Raw genomic sequence first — 20,466 nt, 5'->3', positions numbered from 1 at the left:
TAATTCTATTGATTTGAGTCTTCTCAAATGATGAGTCTGGCTAATGGTTTATCTATTTTGTTTATCTTCTCAAAGAACCAGCTTTTAGTTTTATTGATCTTTGCTATTGTTTCCTTCATTTCTTTTTCATTTATTTCTGATCTGATTTTTATGATTTCTTTCCTTCTGCTAACTTTGGGGTTTTTTTGTTCTTCTTTCTCTAATTGCTTTAGGTGCAAGGTTAGGTTGTTTATTCGAGATGTTTCCTGTTTCTTAAGGTAGGATTGTATTGCTATAAACTTCTCTCTTAGAACTGCTTTTGCTGCATCCCACAGGTTTGGGGTCATCGTGTCTCCATTGTCACTTGTTTCTAGGTATTTTTTGATTTCCTCTTTGATTTCTTCAGTGATCACTTCGTTATTAAGTAGTGTATTGTTTAGCTTCCATGTGTTTGTATTTTTTACAGATCTTTTCCTGTAATTGATATCTAGTCTCTTAGCATTGTGGTCGGAAAAGATACTTGATACAATTTCACTTTTCTTAAATTTACCAAGGCTTGATTTGTGACCCAAGATATGATCTATCCTGCAGAATATTCCATGAGCACTTGAGAAAAATGTGTATTCTGTTGTTTTCGGATGGAATGTCCTATGAATATCAATTAAGTCCATCTTGTTTAATGTATCATTTAAAGCTTGTGTTTCCTTACTTATTTTCATTTTGGATGATCTGTCCATTGGTGAAAGTGGGGTGTTAAAGTCCCCTACTATGAATGTGTTACTATTGATTTCCCCTTTTATGGCTGTTAGTATTTGCCTTATGTATTGAGGTGCTCGTATGTTGGGTGCATAAATATTTACAATTGTTATATCTTCTTCTTGAATCGATCCCTTCATCATTATGTAGTGTCCTTCTTTGTCTCTTCTAATAGTCGTTATTTTAAAGTCTATTTTGTCTGATATGAGAATTGCTACTCCAGCTTTCTTTTGGTTTCCATTTGCATGGAATATCTTTTTCCATTCCCTTACTTTCAGTCTGTATGTGTCTCTAGGTCTGAAGTGGGTCTCTTGTAGACAGCATATATATGGGTCTTGTTTTTGTATCCATTCAGCCAATCTGTTTCTTTTGGTGGGAGCATTTAGTCCATTTACATTTAAGGTAATTATCGATATGTATGTTCCTATTCCCATTTTCTTAATTGTTTTGGGTTCATTATTGTACGTCTCTTCCTTCTCTTGTGTTTCTTGCCTAGAGAAGTTCCTTTAGCATTTGTTGTAAAGCTGGTTTGGTGGTGCTGAACTCTCTCAGCTTTTGCTTGTCTGTAAAGGTTTTAATTTCTCCATCAAATCTGAGTGAGATCCTTGCTGGGTAGTAATCTTGGTTGCAGCTTTTTCTCCTTCATCACTTTAAATATGTCCTGCCACTCCCTTCTGGCTTGCAGCGTTTCTGCTGAAAGATCAGCTGTTAACCTTATGGGGAATTCCCTTGTATGTTATTTGTTGTTTTTCCCTTGCTGCTTTTAATATGTTTTCTTTGTATTTAATTTTTGACAGTTTGATTAATATGTGTCTTGGCATATTTCTCCTTGGATTTATCCTGTATGGGACTGTGCTTCCTGGACTTGATTAACTATTTCCTTTCCCATATTAGGGAAGTTTTCAACTATAATCTCTTCAAATATTTTCTCAGTCCCTTTCTTTTGCTCTTCTTCTTCTGGAACCCCTATAATTCGAATGTTGGTGCGTTTAATGTTGTCCCAGAGGTCTCTGAGACTGTCCTCAGTTCTTTTCATTCTTTTTTCTTTATTCTGCTCTGCAGTGTTATTTCCACTATTTTATCTTCCAGGTCACTTATCCGTTCTTCTGCCTCAGTTATTCTGCTATTGATCCCATCTAGAGTATTTTTAATTTCATTTATTGTATTGTTCATCGTTGCTTGTTTCATCTTTAGTTCTTCTAGGTCCTTGTTAAATGTTTCTTGCATTTTGTCTATTCTGTTTCCAAGATTTTGGATCATCTTTACTATCATTATTCTGAATTCTTTTTCAGGTAGACGGCCTATTTCCTCTTTATTCGTTTGGTCTGGTGGGTTTTTATCTTGCTCCTTCATCTGCTGTGTGTTTCTCTGTCTTCTCATTTTGCTTATCTTACTGTTTTTGGGGTCTCCTTTTTGCAGGCTGCAGGTTCGTAGTTCCTGTTGTTTTTGGTGTCTGTCCCCAGTGGCTAAGGTTGGTTCAGTGGGTTGTGTAGGCTTCCTGGTGGAGGGGACTAGTGCCTGTGTTCTGATGGATGAGGCTGGATCTTGTCTTTCTGGTGGGCAGGTCCATGTCTGGTGGTGTGTTTTGGGGTGTCTGTGGACATATTACATATATGATTTTAGGCAGCCTCTCTGCTAATGGGTGGGATTGTGTTCCTGTCTTGCTAGTTGTTTGGCATAGGGTGTCCAGCACTGTAGCTTGCTGGTCGTTGAGTGAAGCTGGGTGCTGGTGTTGACATGGAGATCTCTGGGAGATTTTCGCCATTTGATATTATGTGGAGCTGGGAGGTCTCTTGTGGACCAGTATCCTGAAGTTGGCTCTCCCACCTCAGAGGCACAGCACTGACACCTGCCTGCAGCACCAAGAGCCTTTCATCTACACGGCTCAGAATAAAAGGGGGAAAAAGTAGAATGAAAGAATTAGTAGAAGAAGAAAGAAAGAGAGAGGGAAGGAAGGAAGGAAAAAAAGAAAGAAAGAAGATAAAGTAAAATAAAATAAAGTTATTAAAATAAAAAATAATTATTAAGAAAAAAATTGTTTTAATGGACGGATAGGACAAATGGTGGAAGCAAAGCTATAAAGACAAAATCTCACACGGAAGCATACACATACACACTCACAAAAAGAGGAAAAGGGGAAAAAATCATAAATCTTGCTCTCAAAGTCCACCTCCTCAATTTGGGATGATTCGTTGTCTATTCATGCATTCCACAGATGCAGGGTACATCAAGTTGATTGTGGAGCTTTAATCTGCTGCTTCTGAGGCTGCTGGGAGAGATTTCCCTTTCTCTTCTTTGTTCTCACAGCTCCCGGGGCTCAGCTTTGGATTTGGCCCCGCCTCTGCGTGTAGGTTGCCGGAGGGCATCTGTTCTTCGCTCAGACAGGATGGGGTTAAAAGAGCGGCTGATTCGGGGGCTCTGGCTCACTCAGGCCGGGGGGGAGGGAGGGGCATGGAGTGCGGGGCGAGCCTGCGGCGGCAGAGGCCGGCATTACGTTGCACCAGCCTGAGGCGCGCGCCGCGCGTTCTCTCGCGGAAGTTGTCCCTGGATCACGAGACCCTGGCAGTGGCGGGCTGCACAGACTCCCGGGAGGGCTGTGTGGAGAGTGACCTGCGCTCGCACACAGGCTTCTTGGTGGCGGCAGCAGCAGCCTTAGCATCTCATGCCCGTCTCTGGGGTCCGCGCTTTTAGCCGCGGCTCGCGCCCGTCTCTGGAGCTCCTTTAAGCAGCGCTCTTAATCCCCTCTCCTCGCGCACCAGGAAACAAAGAGGAAAGAAAAAGTCTCTTGCCTCTTCGGCAGGTCCAGACTTTTACCCATACTCCCGGCTAGCTGTGGTGCACTAACCCCCTGCAGGCTGTGTTCACGCTGCCAACCCCAGTTCTCTCCCTGGGATCCGACCGAAGCCCGAGCCTCAGCTCCCAGCTCACCTGCCCCGGCGGGTGAGCAGACAAATCTCTTGGGCTGGTGAGTGCCAGTCGGCACCGATCCTTTGTGTGGGAATCTCTCCGCTTTGCCCTCAACACCCCTGTTGCTGTGCTCTCCTCTGCGGCTCCGAAGCTTCCCCCCTCCGCCACCCGCACTCTCCGCCCGGGAGGGGGCTTCCTAATGTGTGGAAACCTTTCCTCCTTCACAGCTCCCTCCCACTGGTGCAGGTCCCGTTCCTGTCCTTTTGTCTCTGTTTATTCTTTTTTCTTTTGCCCTACCCAGGTACGTGGGGAGTTTCTTGCCTTTTGGGAGGTCTGAGGTCTTCTGCCAGCGTTCAGTAGGTGTTCTGTAGGAGTTGTTCCACGTGTAGATGTATTTCTGGTGTATCTGTGGGGAGGAAGGTGATCTCTGCGTCTTACTCTTCCGCCATCTTCCCCTTGTCCTCCTTTTGCTTTAAATTTCTTACTGCTGTAACCAGCGAGTCAAAAGCAACAAAGACATTGCTATAACAGTAAAAGCTTAATTTTATAGGCTTTATGAAATACCACTATGGAACATTATCCTGGCTTACCACCAACTGAAAAAATAAGGATTTCAAGAAAACAGGAGCAGCAAATATAGTCTCTATAGGAAAATTGTAAAGGGGCCATGACAGCAAGAATTAAGAATACGTATATTATACAACCAAAAGGGTGTACAAGGAGAAAGGCATGATATTATGGATAACAAACATGAGGCTGATTAAAGACACCTCCCTGTTCCTAGTTCTCCTGTCATGACCCCATTGCAGCTCTCTGGAGAGCTGTCCTTGTTCACATAGTACACTTAACACTTAATAACAATTTGGTAGCTGTGTTCTGATAAAACAGCTTCATATCTCTGCATAAAAACTTTATGCTCCATTTACTGATGTTTTTAAAGTTATATTCAGATATAGCTGGAACTTGGTATATCTGGACTTCTAGAAAGAAACTTGTATCGAGGGCTTGATGGTAAAATGTTGAAAAAGAAGTGCTAAGGAAAGTGTTAATGGGTAACTCAAGGTTTACATACAGATGTGTACAAGAGAAGGCTGAGTGTTTAGACAGTGTTCAGGGGCTGAGAAACCTTTTGAGTTGGGAAAAGAGAATCGCACTGTTTCTTCTATCTTCAGTTTTAAACTTTTAGAACGATTCTGAAAATGTAGAAAACTGATAGTGGTCTAGAAGTGCAGTTAAGTACCCTCACTCTATTAATTTGGAAGCAGTTGGTTATGTCTTGCTGGAAAGAAGCCATTAGCAAAGCAAAAAGCCTCCTCTTAGGGTGTTTAATCCAGGTGATTTTAATAATTATAGTTAATTTTTGTTTTAAATCATAGTAAAGGAAAATCATGTGTGTCTTTTTGTTCTGTGCCTTTAGAAAATCTGGCTATCTCTATGTTGGTTCACCTAGTGACAGCTTCTACTAATTACAAGCAACTTGCTTAGTGTTCACTAGCAAATCTAAACTTATACATGGAGGAGAAGATTTTAGGAATTATTTTCTAGACAGGTGTCAGAAGGAAGGAACAAAGGAAGGAAAATGGGAGGGAAGATATTTCAAGTGTTTTACACTTGTCTTTTTTTAAAAAAACACTATAATTTACTATTAGATTACCTGATATTTTTTTAATTGGCCATTTTCCCCACTCCACCCCCCTTTTTTTTCTTAATTAATTTACACTTTAAATTTTATGACAGTTGAGTCAATACCATTTTACCGGGTGTTTTTATGAAGTAGCATCCCAATAGATTATTCTGTATTGCAGCCCTGAAGGGTGCAGTCAATGATTAAATGTAAAATTCTGTCCAGGCACATGATGGAGCCACATTAAACTGCTGGTGCCCACAGGCTGTGTAACAGCTGTCTGCCTTGATGTGATTTTTTTAAATCACTGTGAAGCATTAGAATAGAATACCAATTTGCAGCCAAAAGATGCTTCTGAAGTGCAAGAAACTTCAGACCAAAAAAGCTCTAGACAGCATTTTGAAAGGATTTTGATGAGCAGATTGCAAATATTAGTGCCTGTAAGCTTGAAAATGTTACCTGTGAAATAGAAAAGTGAATATTTTTGAATGTAGTATCTCTTCAAGCCAAGAAAGTGAAACAAATGGAAAAACCTAAAAATAATTTTAAGTCCCACCTAGATGGATGTATCAAGTTCAGATGGTCAGTAATCTTACCTGGGTTTTGAACTCCTAGGAGTCTGTAACAGTGTCTATTTATATATTCCAAATTGCTTAATATACTACTTTGCACATAGAAGATGCTCAACATATATAGAACTCTCTCTCTTCATTTTTAGTGAAAAAAACTTTATCACTGAAAGTGGAGATTGCCACATTTCTATTCCCTAATGAGGAAAAACTCCTGTCTGGTACACTCCAGGCATTTCACTGCCAAAGACCATTAAAGCCATATTGCATTTCTAGTGACAGACATAAATTTAAGGACATTTATGAACTGTCAGCATCATTATAAAGCCCTGTGTTACCAGGTCCACACTGACTTGTGCTTTGGGGTAGTCAGTGCCAGCTTCAGGGACATGCAACCTGTGTAGTCTCTTAGGTTTTTAACTTGGCCTAATGCTCTGCTCTCACTGTCTTGAAACCATTAATAATTTTTTCAGAAGAGGCCCCCTGTTCTCCTTTTGCACTAGGCACCACAAATTATTAGCTAGCCCTGCTGGTAATTCTGTCTTTCTGTCATATAGTTCTGCTTAACAACACCATATGATAAAACCTAGACCTTAGAGAGTTTACTTGTATTGAAAATTTTAGTGTCTTTTAAAAGTACCGGTTCACAAGAGATCACTGAGGAAATCAAAAATACCTAGAAACAAATCACAATGAAAACACGAGGACCCAAAACTTATGGGATGCAGCAAAAGCAGTTCTAAGAGGGAAGTTTATAGCAATACAATCCTACCTCAAAAAACAAGAAACATCTCAAACGACCTAACCGTACACTTAAAGCAATTAGAGAAAGAAGAACAAAAAAAAAAACCCAAAGTTAGCAGAAGGAAAGAAATCATAAAGATCAGTTCAGAAATAAATGAAAAAGAAATGAAGGGAACGATAGCAAAGATCAATAAAACTAAAAGCTGGTTGTTTGAGAAGATAAACAAAATTGACAAACCATTAGCCAGACTCAAGAAATAAAGGGAGAGGACTCAAATCAATAGAATAGAAATGAAAAAGGAAAAGTAACAACTGACACTGCAGAAATACAAAAGATCATGAGAGATTACTACAGGCAACTATATGCCAATAAAATGGACAACCTAGAAGAAATGGACAAATTCTTGGAAAAGCACAACTTGCCAAGACTGAATCAGGAGGACAATATAAACAGACCGATCACAAGCACTGAAATTGAGACTGTGATTAAAAATCTTCCAACAAACAAAAGCCCAGGACCAGATGGCTTCACAGGCGAATTCTTTCAAACATTTAGAGAAGAGATAACATCAATCCTTCTCAAACTCTTCCAAAATATAGCAGAGGGAGGAACACTGAAACTCATTCTACGAGGCCACCATCACCCTGATATCAAAATCAGACAAAGATGTCACAAAGAAAGAAAACTACAGGCCAGTATCACTGATGAACACAGATGCAAAAATGCTCAACAGAATACTAGCAAACAGAATCCAACAGCACATTAAAAGGATCATACACCATGATCAAGTGGGGTTTATCCCAGGAATGCAAGGATTCTTCAGTATATGCAGATCAGTCAATGTGATAAACCATATTAACAAACCGAAGGAGAAAAACCATATGACCATCTCAGTAGATGCAGAAAAAGCTTTCGACAAAATTCAACACCCATTTATGATAAAAACCCTGCAGAAAGTAGGCATACGGGGAACTTTCCTCAACATAATAAAGGCCATATATGACAAACCCACAGCCAACATGGTTCTCAATGGTGAAAAACTGAAACCATTTCCTCTAAGACCAGGAACAAGACAAGGTTGTCCACTCTCAGCACTATTGTTCAACATAGTTTTGGAAGTTTTAGCCACAGCAATCAGAGAAGAAAAATAAATAAAAGGAATGCAAATCGGAAAAGAAGTAAAGCTGTCACTGTTTGCAGATGACATGATACTATGCATAGAGAATCCTAAAGATGCTACCAGAAAACTACTAGAGCTAATCAATGAATTCAGTAAAGTAGCAGGATACAAGATTAATGCACAGAAATCTCTGGCATTTCCTATACACTAGTGATGAAAAATCTGAAAGAAAAATTAAGAAAACACTCCCATTTACCACTGCAACAAAAAGAATAAAATATCTAGGAATAAACCTACCTAAGGAGACAGAAGACCTGTACACAAAAAACTATAAGACACTGATGAAAGAAGTTAAAGATGATACAAACAGATGGAGAGATACACCATATTCTTAGTTTGGAAGAATCAACATTGTGAAAATGACTATACTACCCAAAGCAATCTACAGATTCAGTGCAATCCCTGTCAAGCTACCAAAGGCATTTTTCACAGAACTAGAACAGAAAATTTTACAATTTGTATGGAAATGCAAAAGACCCCGAATAGCCAAAGCAATCTTGAGAAAGAAAAATGGAGCTGGAGGAATCAGGCTACCTGACTTCAGACTATACTACAAAGCTACAGTAATCAAGACAGTATGGTACTGGCACAAAAACAGAAAGATAGATCAATGGAGCAGGATACAAAGCCCAGAGATAAACCCACGCACATATGGTCACTGTGTCTGTGACAAAGGAGGCAAGAATATACAATGGAAAAAGGACAGCTTGTTCAATAAATGGTGCTGGGAAAACTGGACAGCTACATGTAAAAGAATGAAATTAGAACACTCCCTAACACCATACACAAAAATAAACTCAAAATGGATTAAAGGGGCTTCCCTGGTGGTGCAGTGGTTGAGAGTCCCCCTGCCGATGCAGGGGACACGGGTTCGTGCCCCAGTCCGGGAAGATCCCACATGCCACAGAGCGGCTAGGCCCATGAGCCATGGCCGCTGAGCGTGCGTGTCCGGAGCCTGTGCTCCGCAACGGGAGAGGCCACAACAGTGAGAGGCCCGCGTACCGCCAAAAAAAAAAAAGGATTAAATTTAAATGTAAGGCCAGACACTATAAAACTCTTAGAGGAAAAACATAGGCAGAGCACTCTATGACATAAATCACAGCAAGATCCTTTTTGACCCACCTCCTAGAGAAATGGAAATAAGAACAAAAATAAACAAATGGGACCTAATGAAACTTAAGAGCTTTTGCACAGCAAAGGAAACCATAAACAAGGCGAAAAGACCACCCTCAGAATGGAAGAAAATATTTGCAAATGAAGCAACTGACAAAGGATTCTTCTCCAAAATATACCAGCAGCTCATACAGCTCAATATCAAAAAACAAACAACGCAATCCAAAATGGGCAGAAGACCTAAATAGACATTTCTCCAAAAAAGATATACAGATTGTTAACAAACACATGAAAGGATGCTCAACATCACTAATCATTAGAGAAATGCAAATCAAAACTACAATGAAGTATCACCTCACACCAGTCAGAATGGCCATCATCAGAAAATATATAAACAATAAATGCTGGAGAGGGTGTGGAGAAAAGGGAACCCTCTTGCACTGTTGGTGGGAATGTGAACTGATACAGCTACTATGGAGAACAGTTTGGAAGTTCCTTAAAAAACTAAAAATAGGGCTTCCCTGGTGGCACAGTGGTTGAGAGTCCGCCTGCCGATGCAGGGGACACGGGTTCGTGCCCTGGTTCTGGAAGATCCCACATGCAGCGGAGCGGCTAGGCCCGTGAGTCATGGCCGGTGAGCCTGCGCATCTGGAGCCTGTGCTCCGCAGTGGGTGAGGCCACGGCAGTGAGAGGCCCGTGTACCGCAAAAAAAAAAACACAAAACTATAAAGAGAACTACCATATGACCCAGCAATCCTACTACTGGGCATATACCCGGAGAAGCCCATAATTCAAAAAAGAGTCATGTACCACAATGTTCATTGCAGCTCTGTTTACAGTAGCCAGGACATGGAAGTAACCTAAGTGTCCATTGACAGATGAATGGATAAAGAAGATGTGGCACATATATACAGTGGAATATTACTCAGCCATAAAAAGAAACGAAAGTGAGTTATTTGTAGTGAGGTGGATGGACAGAGTGAAGCAAGGCAGAAAGAGAAAAATAAATACTGTATGCTAACACATATATATGGAACCTAAAAAAAAAATGATTCTGAAGAACCTAGGGGCAGGACAGGAATAAAGACGCAGACATAGAGAATGGACTTGAGGACACGGGGAGGGGGAAGGGTAAGCTGGAACAAAGTGAGAGAGTGGCATGTACTTACTTGTACTACCAAATGTAAAACAGATAGCTAGTGGGAAGCAGCCGCATAGCACAGGGAGATCAGCTTGGTGCTTTGTGACCACCTAGAGGGGTGGGATAGGGAGGGTGGGAGGGAGACGCAAGAGGGAGGAGATATGGGGATATATGTATGTGTATAGCTGATTCACTTTGTTATAAAGCAGAAACTAACACACCATCGTAAAGCAATTATACTCCAATAAAGATGTTAAAAAAAAAAAAAGGACCGGTTCATTATTACTGTATTGTTTATTTGTGGCAAACTGTTTTTTTTTGGTTTTTTTGTGGTACACGGGCCTCTCACTGCAGTGGCCTCTCCCGTTGCGGAGCAACAGGCTCCGGACGTGCAGGCTCAGCGGCCATGGCTCACGGGCCCAGCCGCTCACACGGCATGTGGGATCTTCCCGGACCGGGGCGTGAACCCGCGTCCCCTGCATCGGCAGGCGGACTCCCAACCACTGCGCCACCAGGGAAGCCCAAGGACCGCTTCATTATTAACAATACTTGTAGAGCCCATCTTCCTTTCCCTTCATCTCCCCTTCCCATCACCTCCAGAGCAGTGCCACAGAGGTGTTGAGAGCAGCATGCTTGGCATCTGAAGAAATGTAGAGTAATAGTGAGTGCAGAGGTGTCACCAAGAGTAGTTGGGAGATTGGTTGTATTGAGCAAATAAGTTGTTTGATTTAGCAAGCAAATAAATATACTAAAGATAAGGAAGCCAGGTTTCTCACTGTCCAAAGGGATTTACAGACATTGAAGGGTAGAAAGCTGAAAAGAACACTGAGGCACTGGATTAGAATTGTAATTATCAGCATGATTTCACAGCTTTTTAAATTTGTATGTAGAAACGGTTATAATGTTTATATATTTGAATATATGAATATAAATATATATACACATATGTGTATACATACATAAATTTCTTAGTTGTGTACACTGAAAGGGTCTAGAGGCAATGATACCTCAATAGTAATGAGCACAATGAGTGCTCAGATCTTGGTTTCTAAATACCACCCTCCACTAAAAGGAATCAGCGATGCTTGGATAAGTGGCCAATTCTAGGACTGGGGCAGCAAACATATAAGATCAACGTGTAACATCATGTTGTTCCAGAAAGTAAAGAAATATTCAAAGAATGGTGGGAACATGTCAAAAGAACCCCAAAGCCAGCCTGAATGCATGCCCACTGACCAAATCTAATGTAAGCAACAAAATAAATACTGTTAATATCAGATTACAGCTCATTGAATAAAATAGAAATCTATGCATTTATAAATAAATGAATAAATAGAGAAGGGAACATTCTTCCTTAATATACAAGCTCAACTAATAAATGCAGAAGGGATGGTAGAAATAGATAATCACCATTGATGTCTATTATAGGGACGGTGATACAGAAGGAGTCATCGGTGGATGCTAGACTGGTAGTTGGAGGCTTGGTGAGGAACAGGATATTGGCATGATGCAGTGTACTTGTTTCAGCTCTCATACTGTAACAAGTGTCCTTTCACAGTCCATTTAATAACATATTTTTCACATTTTTATGCTTTTTGTTGATTTTGCTGTTTAAAATAGCCCCCACATGTAGTGCCGAGGTGCTGTCTATCTAGTGTTCCTAAGTACAAGAAGGCTGTGATGTGTCTTACAAAGAAAATGAATGTGTTAGATAAGCTTCATTGCAGCATGAATTATAGTGCTATTGGCCACAAGTGCAATGTTACCGAATCAGTTCTGTGTTAAATAAAGTGTTTTTAGCTGGAAACCCACATAAAGCAAGGTTACATGTTGATCAGTTGGAGAAAATGGACTAAAGGCTCACAGGAACCTAACCCTGCATTTTCCATAGGAGCAGTGCTTCACTGTTTGCTAATTCAGTGTTCATGGCACATTATAGGACTTCACTGCCATGAATAACAAGAATCAGATGTATCTCGTGTAATGGGTACTGCCGAAACCGATAAGTGTCGTTTCAGGGGGGCCCCAAGGAGCCCGGTCTTTTATGTCTCAGCACAGAAAGAATTCAGCGAGAGTCAAAGTGATAGATAAGCAGTGATTTATTAGAATAGAATAGGATGCTTGTGAGGCTTACAAGCGGCTGGGCAAGAAGGTGCTGCGCCCTGAGAACTTAGTGGGCTACAGTTTTGTAATCAAAGGAAGAGTGGGGAGGGTGAAAAGACCACCTTCTTCCTCATTCTTGAGTAGGCGTCGTGCTTCCATCATCAGCTCCTCCTCCAGATTGGGCACGGGAGTTTTCTTGTCCCTACATGGTCAAGCCAGGACTGTCATGGCACTATGGAAAAATTATTTCAGGTCTTTCACTTTGAAATGTCACCTTTCCATAAAGTACTGTTTTTTATGTGTGCAGAGAGCATGTCCTAGGGATCATTAACTTACTGAGCTCACTGGGCAGGATGTAGGTCTCATGTCACCCTTGTTTTTATTGTTTTAGGGCTTGTCTCATGCATGGGTTTTGTTGCTAAGCAGGCCTGCTTGGCTTTGTGGTTAAGCAAACCTGCTTTCTTGAATGACCATTAACTTACAGGGGTCTCCCATACTTTTTTCTTTACTTACAATCCCCTAGTGGGATTAACTATTTAATTGCCTAATTTGTCCCTTTACTTTGTCCCTATCACTAACAGTGGTTGCCATTGGTTTTATCAGATTAATTTCACATGATGTATAACAGTGTTCAAAATTTTACTCTGTTGTGAAACTATACGTATGTATTTGTGAGTGATTTATAAAATATTTCAGGGTTAAAAGGGACATGTGGAAGACTAACTTTGACTTATATAATATGAAATAGTAAAATATTTAAAACAGTTGTTTGTGCATTTCTTGTTAAAATAAACTATACTTTTTAGTTGACTAGCCTTCTTTCGGTTTCATCTGCTTACTGATTTAAGATGAATTTGATTTTAAGAAATTATAGTTCCAAAGATAGAAAGTTTATTTTACTAGAAAGTATAAGTAAACCGTATCTATTAACTAATCACTCTAAAATATGTTTTTTATGTTGCTCTCACTTTGAACTCCTTGGTATGTCTTTCTCTTAAAGAATTTTGGCTTATCAGTGCTTTATAGTTGTTTCCAGAGCCTGAGAGATTTATTGTGTATAGTTTCTAATGCTTATCAATTGGCTTTTGATACTTTTTTGAGTGATTGGGGAATATCTTATTAGAATCAAATAGATGAATTAGCTAATTTTATTTACTTAACATTTGGAGGGATAAGTGAAAAGAGAAGGAAAAGACTCAAGCTGATTCAAAAGCAAAAATGAGAAGAAAAGATAAATGACATATTCTCCAAGTCTTCTAATCAACCAAATATTAGACAAAAGAAATAGGGGATTTGTCTTTAAACTGGAGATGTGCTGAGCATATTCTTACTTTAGGGTTTTTTTTTAAACTGTCTTTAGATACTGATTTTTGTCTAGAAGGGATAGTGGGGGCTACTAAAATGAAACTCATAATTTCAACTTTTGCTTGACATTTCCTTGGTACTGGGCACTTTACACTATATTAATGCCAGGAAAAAAATTTTTATCTACTCTCATCTTTAGGCAAGTTCTTATTCTTCGAATGCAGAGTCACTTCTAATTTAGATTTTTAGGAAATGGGAAAAAATTTATTCTTTGAGACCAGTTGTCTAAGCCAGGCTTTTGCGCTTCCTGGTTACTTGTCATTCAGCAACTGTATGGGAAAGTGTTTGTAAGCTATAAATCAGTGTGTTAATAATAATTTTTATTTCTCCTCTGAAATTGGACTTTGTAAAAACTTTGTAAAAAACAGTTTTATTTCTTGTTTTGGTTAGTACAGATGTCTGTTTCTTCAGCCAAAAATCATTACTAATGGTTATTGGGCATTTGTTTTGTACTTTGTAATCTTATATAGTGTTTTCATCAGATGTTTCTTAGAAAAACCCTGAGTGATAGGTGAAAATCATAATTTCATAGATGGGAAAACTGGGAGGTAGAAAAGCGGTGAACCTTGCTTTTGGGTCAGAATATTCAACCTCTGCTTTCCTGGTCCGTTTTGAGGTGGGGAAGGGGTGGTTTTGTTCTTTTTGTTTTTTTAAATATCCCTGCCTTTTACTGCTGTAGAGAGTGACTTATATTTTACAACAGCTGATGTTTTTCTCCTACAGAGATATTCCAATGCCCTTAGTCAGCTCAGGAGTAGAGCATGGTAACTTGAGAGAGCTGGCATTTGCAAGAATGAAAGACCTTGGAATACAGGTAAGAGTCTGACCATAACTGTTGAGATCAAAGTAGTCTGAGACACGAAAACCTGTGATACTATCACAATACAAACTTACAGGTTTGGTCAAAAAGCTTTCATGTGTTGAAGCCATTCTTACTGTATAACACCTTGAAATTGAAGCTAGTGGTTGCAAAGTCTGCATCCTATCCCCTACACCCCTCTGCTTTCTTCTAAAAGAGCGTAGGTTTGTCAATTTAATGGTTGTTTTTCCTGCCTTCTCAGATTGCCAACTATGTGTTCAACTCCTTTTTTAAAAAAACTTTTTTTTTTGTTTTGAAGTATTGGGTGTTCAATTCTTGACTAGTGGTTAGAGAAGAATACAACCGTTGAAGAAACAAGGCTTACATACTGAAATAATTAGCAATGTTATTGCCCAGATATACCAGTCTCCCTCGCCCTGCCCCACCCCCATGTCTATTCACTCACTTATTTATTTCACAAATATTTACTAAACACCTCCTTTCTGCTTTCCCTGAAAGAGCCCAGGAATCTGCAATTTGACAGTCTGTAGATGATTCTGAAATCACAATAAGGTTTGAAACTCAGTGCCCTAGGAGCTATTTCTCAGAGCTGCTAAAGAGAAAAGGCCAGGAGGGTGTCTAGGCCTGAGCACTGATTCCTGGCCTCTGCCTTCAAAGATTCTCGTTCACTCCATCTGGGATGGAGCTGTGGGAGGTTCTCATGCACAGTGCAAACATGGACCCCACTTCGAAAGATGTCGTTGAGAGGACTGCATATCATGTTTGTGGACCTACCCAAAACATTTTGTCCTCTGTCAATATATTATGGAGAAAATTTTTCAGAAAGTTGTTTGTCCGTAGGAGAATTTGTGAACATTATGGCTTATTCTACCCTCCCCCCAAAAAAATTTCAGTTCTAGAAAAACAGCAAATGTATGTACAGTAATGAAAGCCCCAAACAAGAGCGTGTGCCTACTCAGCCTCCCAGTCCCTGCCTGTCCTTGTCGTCCAGCTCCTCCTCCTGAGAATACCACTGCCCAGTGACCCACCCGGCCTGCTCAGCCTGCTGACCTCATCAACCAGGCACTGTTTTTAACCCTGTACCCCTCTTAACCCGTGATAGCCTGTCGTAAGGTAAACTGGGATTGAGTCTGAAGACTGGAATGCAGTCACACCGAAAGACATCCAGTTCACATAGGCAGTGTCTTTACTAGAAAATAAGCACACACCAATCTCTGCCTTAAAAAGCATTCCCCTCCCCTCCAAAAAAAAAGAAAAAAGCATGCAAGTGTTCATTAAAAGTATGTAATATGGGTTCCCGGGGCATGGAAATAGCTTAGTTCTTTTAGAACTGAATAATGAGCTCTTACTTTTCTCATGGAATTCCATCCATATATATACTAAATATACTATTAGTAGTATAGCTGCATGACATCATCAGATTTCCTATGGCAGTCTTTTCTCACTGATGGAAAATGTTAGAATCCTGGAAATAATTTTTACAGTTCTATAGGGGAAAATATACCATAGGGCATATAATAGTTACTGTAATTATAAATGTCAGGCTGTGTAGCCTGCACACTGGGTTGTGGAATAGGAGCAAGAGTTACATCACATAGCTTGGCCGTGCAGACCAGGCACTGCTTCCGTATCATCCACAGGCAGCTTTTTGCTTCCCAGGGACACTCAAAGAGCCAATCTGTGACTGTGGTTCAGATTGTATAATAAATAGTTCAAGGTTCTTTCTTTCCATTCTTCTTCCTTCCCTTCCTTCCTCCCTCCCATCCTTTCTTCCACAGAGCCCTTCTCTGCAAAAAAACAGCAGTCTTAGCTTCCCTCTTTCTGACATTCCTAAAATGATACAAATATGGTGATGCTAAAAATGTTAACTGCCATAAAATGGTGAAGGTTTTAAAAAATTAGGAATTGGGTTTTTTCTTTTTTTTTTCTTTTTTTTTTTTTTTTTTGCGGTACGCGGGCCTCTCACTGCTGTGGCCTCTCCCGTTGCGGAGCACAGGCTCTGGACGCGCAGGCCCAGCAGCCGTGGCTCATGGGCCCAGCCACTCCGCAGCATGTGGGATCTTCCCGGACCGGGGCACGAACCTGTGTCCCCTGCATTGGCAGGTGGACTCACAACCACTGCGCCACCAGAGAAGCCCTGGAATTCAGTTTTTACTCTTCGGTAGACATAGTTTTGGGTTGCACTTTCAGATACAGTTATATCGTCTGGATTTTCAGATTTTAGAATGTATGTTCTTTACTTTCAATATTGTATATTGATCTCCTTTGGATTCTAAACTTATTTTAAAAGCAATACTGTACCAACTTCATGTATTTCTAGTTTGTTTTTCCCTATCTTCAGGTTTATTAAAGATGGCTTCATTTTTAATTCATTTCTTTTACCTCAATGTAAATTATGTCCAAACTTAATTTTGAGCCCAGGATTTGGTGGAAAAGTTTCAATAAAAATTGAATTAGTTACCAGTTTTATATTTGCCCCCCCTTCCCACTTTTTTTTCTTTCTTTTCTTTCTTTCTTTCCTTTCTTTTTTTTTGGCAGTGTCGAGACGTGAGAACCAGAGAGGTTGGAATCCAAGAAATTCATCACAAAGTGCGTCCATACCAGGTTAGTTTCTTCATTTTATAGAGAGATTGGGTCCTGTTCATTAATCTTTGTCAAGCCTGGAGCCTACACCTACTTACCAGTAGGACCAAACCCTAGAAGTTAATGAGTAAACTAAGAACAAAGAGTAATTCAGAATGAAGTCAAGCCAGGAAAGCCAGATATGAGGGTGGCTCAACTCTAGAAGAGCCAGGTTAGGAAAACCAAGTTAGAACTTCACTGTAGATCAGCACTGTCCAGTAGAACTTTCCGTAGTGTTGGAAATGTTCTATAATCTGTGCCGTCTAATAGGATATCAGCTACCAGTCACATGGGACTTGAAATGTGGCTAGTGCAAAGAAGAACTTAGTTTTTAATTTTATTTAATTTCAAGTAATTCCAATGTAAATAGCCAAATGTGACTAGTGGCTACCTTTAGGTAAAGCTGAGTGTCATGTGCTTATCTCTGTGTGCAACTGTTCAATTATTGCCTGTTGATGGTAATCAAGCGAATAGATCAGCCATATCAACAGGGGTTCCACACAACGTGTTTGTGATGAATTAACTTCTCTCCTAGAATGACATCGTGTTAGCCATTTGCCAGATTTTCTGTGGGGGTTAGCTGTCGTGTAGGAGCCCATTTGAGAAAGGCTAGAGTAGATCTGCATCGATATTCCTGTTCTCAAAGTGAATTGTTTATTTGATTGACGTTTTTCACATTTTGGATCTTTTGAGGAAAAAAGTAGACCCAAGCATAGTTAGTCATTTTGTCAAATTCTTGTGCAATCCAGTTATCCAGCAAACATTAAGTTGAGGAGGAATATCAGTATTAGTCTGTTTATTCACCTCGCTGTGGGTCCAGTCTGCCCATTTTCAGTGTATCTGGGTGTGACCATGCCCACATATGTAGCTTTCTCTGCATGCATATTGCTTATATTTACGCAAAGTACGAGGGACACTTGAGCCGGAGGCAAGAGTCAAAAGCCCATGTAGACTGCTAACACAAAAGCTTCCCCAAAAGCCCCTGTCCGGTGATTGGATTTTCTTTAACGTGTTAATCTCATAACTAGGCATACTATTTTAAAGGTCCTGTGGGATACTTTTTTAAAAAATTCCATCAAGGAATAAGTAACCAATAACACATTTTTTCCCCTAAAAGCAGGTTTTAGTGGAGGAGGTAAGGACTAGAAAAGAAAACCATTGAGTACCTGACAGTTCTGGGGCCTCAGGGTGCTCCCAAGAGCTGCACACGTGACATAATGTATAATTTTACCTTAGAGACTCTTCATGGAGGATCAGATTTAAATACATGGAAGCATTTACTGAGCCAAACTGTAAGAATCACAAGGTTAATGAGGTTCAGATATTTATGAAATTGTAAAACTGGTTTCCTTTTTTATAGTCCACGAACAAGTCATGAACTCTCGTTTAATCAGTGCTATTGAGAGGAGACAAGTAAAAAGAAACATAATTTGTGGTTATTTACTCTTTATCCCTAGTCCTGGATATTAGTCTAAATAAACATATATAATAATAGAAACGTACTTTGTTCTCTAGTTTAAAAAAAAAAGTTCTTGCGTGGCTTTTTATGAAACAGGTTGAATTGGTAAGAAGAGATTATGTTGCAAATGGTGGCTGGGAGACATTCTTATCCTATGAAGACCCCGATCAAGACATTTTGATTGGCCTCCTGAGATTACGGAAGTGCTCAGAGGAGACATTCCGTTTCGAATTGGTCGGCGGGGTGTCCATAGTCCGAGAGCTGCATGTGTATGGAAGTGTCGTCCCCGTCAGCAGTCGGGATCCCACTAAATTTCAGCATCAGGTATCCTGTATTCCATTTCTGTTTGACTGTGATTAAGAAATTGCTCAAAGGAGGAAAAGAGAAAAAGAATGGGGCAAGGGTGGGAGCAGAGGAAAAGGAGAGGGGAAATTCGGGAAGTGTAGAAACAGGAACCAGTATAATACTACAGTTGTTCAGAGATGTTTTCTCTTTAAATTGTTCCCCTTTGGGTGTGAGGGAGGGGGAGGGAGAGACAAATTGAGACTCAGTCAAGTGGAATATAATAATAGACTGAACCGTATGAAATTGCTATTTTTGAAAGTCAGTAATGGTCTAATACTGGCAATTTCGTATGATTCAACTATTTTGGGATCGAAGGAGATGATAATTTGAAAGAAAGCACTTATGAAATGTTAAAGCACTTCGTAAAGACAAGCAAGCTATGTGATATATGTAGTGGAACACTATTCCACTCCCCCAAACAACCTAAATAAATAACTCACTTTTTTAAATTTCAGGAGAATAGGTTAAAACTGCTAATGGTGGATGTAGCATAAACCCCCATATTGGTGATTTAAGAATATTGCCTGGTTTCAAAAAGCTTTTAGAAACTGAAGGGGTGACTAATAATACAAGGGTAGATGCCCCAGACTTTCATCACCTGGAGATTGCCTAGAACTTGTTTAAAAAGAGACAAGTCGAGAGGCAATTACCCCCTTGCTGTGACTAGATTAGTCACCCACAGAATACCTTTTGATGGCTTTTGTTGCAGAGTTATTCCTAGTCTGCTACAGTGTGCTTCTGGTATAATTGAATAGTGAAACTTTTCCTTACCCCCGTAAATGGTTTTTTGTCACTCTTATCTTAAAAGAGTTTAGCAGCTACAAAATATTACCCTTCTTGTTTTATGGACCCCTCTTAATGACTTCTTCCCTTCTTAATTCCCTAACCCCTCCATTGCCTCTTACAGGGATTTGGCATGCTACTGATGGAGGAAGCAGAAAGAATAGCTAGAGAAGAACATGGATCTGGGAAAATAGCTGTTATATCAGGTAACTGGGGGAGGGCAAAGTTCATGATTTGTTCACACCTTTAACTTGGTACCACAATGAAAAGTACCTCAGGCCTCTCTTTTCCCCATATATGATTATTATGTTCAAAATTGGGCAGAGCCAAATAGGGAAAGGCTGGTGCTCAAGCACAAAGAAAATTCCTGTAAGCAGTTTGGCGGAATAGAGCTTGCAGAAGCTCTCCATCCCTTGAGTGGCCAGGCCAGTAATCCATATCCTGTCTTCCTCGTGGTCTGTCACACTGGTCTCTTGTGCTTTGTGCCCAGTTACTCTGTCTGGGAAAAATGAAATTTGATGATATGGATCTAAGAAAATCATAAGTCAGTGTGGAGATTTGTCAGTATCATTCTGGAAATTAGAACAGAACCTAGTTGCCAGTACAAGATGTTGAAAGGCAGAGTTCCTTGCTCCTTAAAAATTGTTTTCAGTGACTTTGTTCCTGGGGAACAGATTTCCCCTGTTTGGAAGCTTTCCCCTTACCGTGCCTAGGACATCAGGTAAGTGGAGAAGTGGGCATGTAAAGGAAGGCCTGCTGTAAGTGGAGCAAGAAATAACACATATGCACCCTTTCACTCATATCCTCACAGACTTTGCTATTCTCAATAAGAAGCTAACATGGTGAAAGCCATGATCAAGATTCAGGTTATTTTCCCTCCAGCATTTGTTTTCCCATTAGACTATGGCATTATTAAATGAAAGTTGAAATGACACTTTTTTTAAAAAAAATCAGT

General features: G+C 40.1%; 1 protein-coding gene across 1 annotated transcript in view; it reads left to right on the top strand.

Moving 5' to 3' along the window:
* The window catches only part of ELP3 (elongator acetyltransferase complex subunit 3), a 113,452-nt gene that overhangs the window by 63,384 nt on the left and 29,602 nt on the right, over positions 1–20,466 (top strand). Inside the window, exons 11-14 of the mRNA XM_079927773.1 lie at positions 14,206–14,296; positions 16,841–16,906; positions 18,480–18,707; positions 19,636–19,717. Of these exons, the coding sequence (XP_079783899.1) occupies positions 14,206–14,296; positions 16,841–16,906; positions 18,480–18,707; positions 19,636–19,717 (467 nt within the window). The remainder of the gene's footprint in view (positions 1–14,205; positions 14,297–16,840; positions 16,907–18,479; positions 18,708–19,635; positions 19,718–20,466) is intronic.

This window comes from Stenella coeruleoalba (genome assembly GCF_951394435.1).
Source record: "Stenella coeruleoalba genome assembly, chromosome: 7".
NCBI lineage: Eukaryota > Metazoa > Chordata > Mammalia > Artiodactyla > Delphinidae > Stenella > Stenella coeruleoalba.
This window is presented reverse-complemented; position numbering and strand designations above follow the sequence as displayed.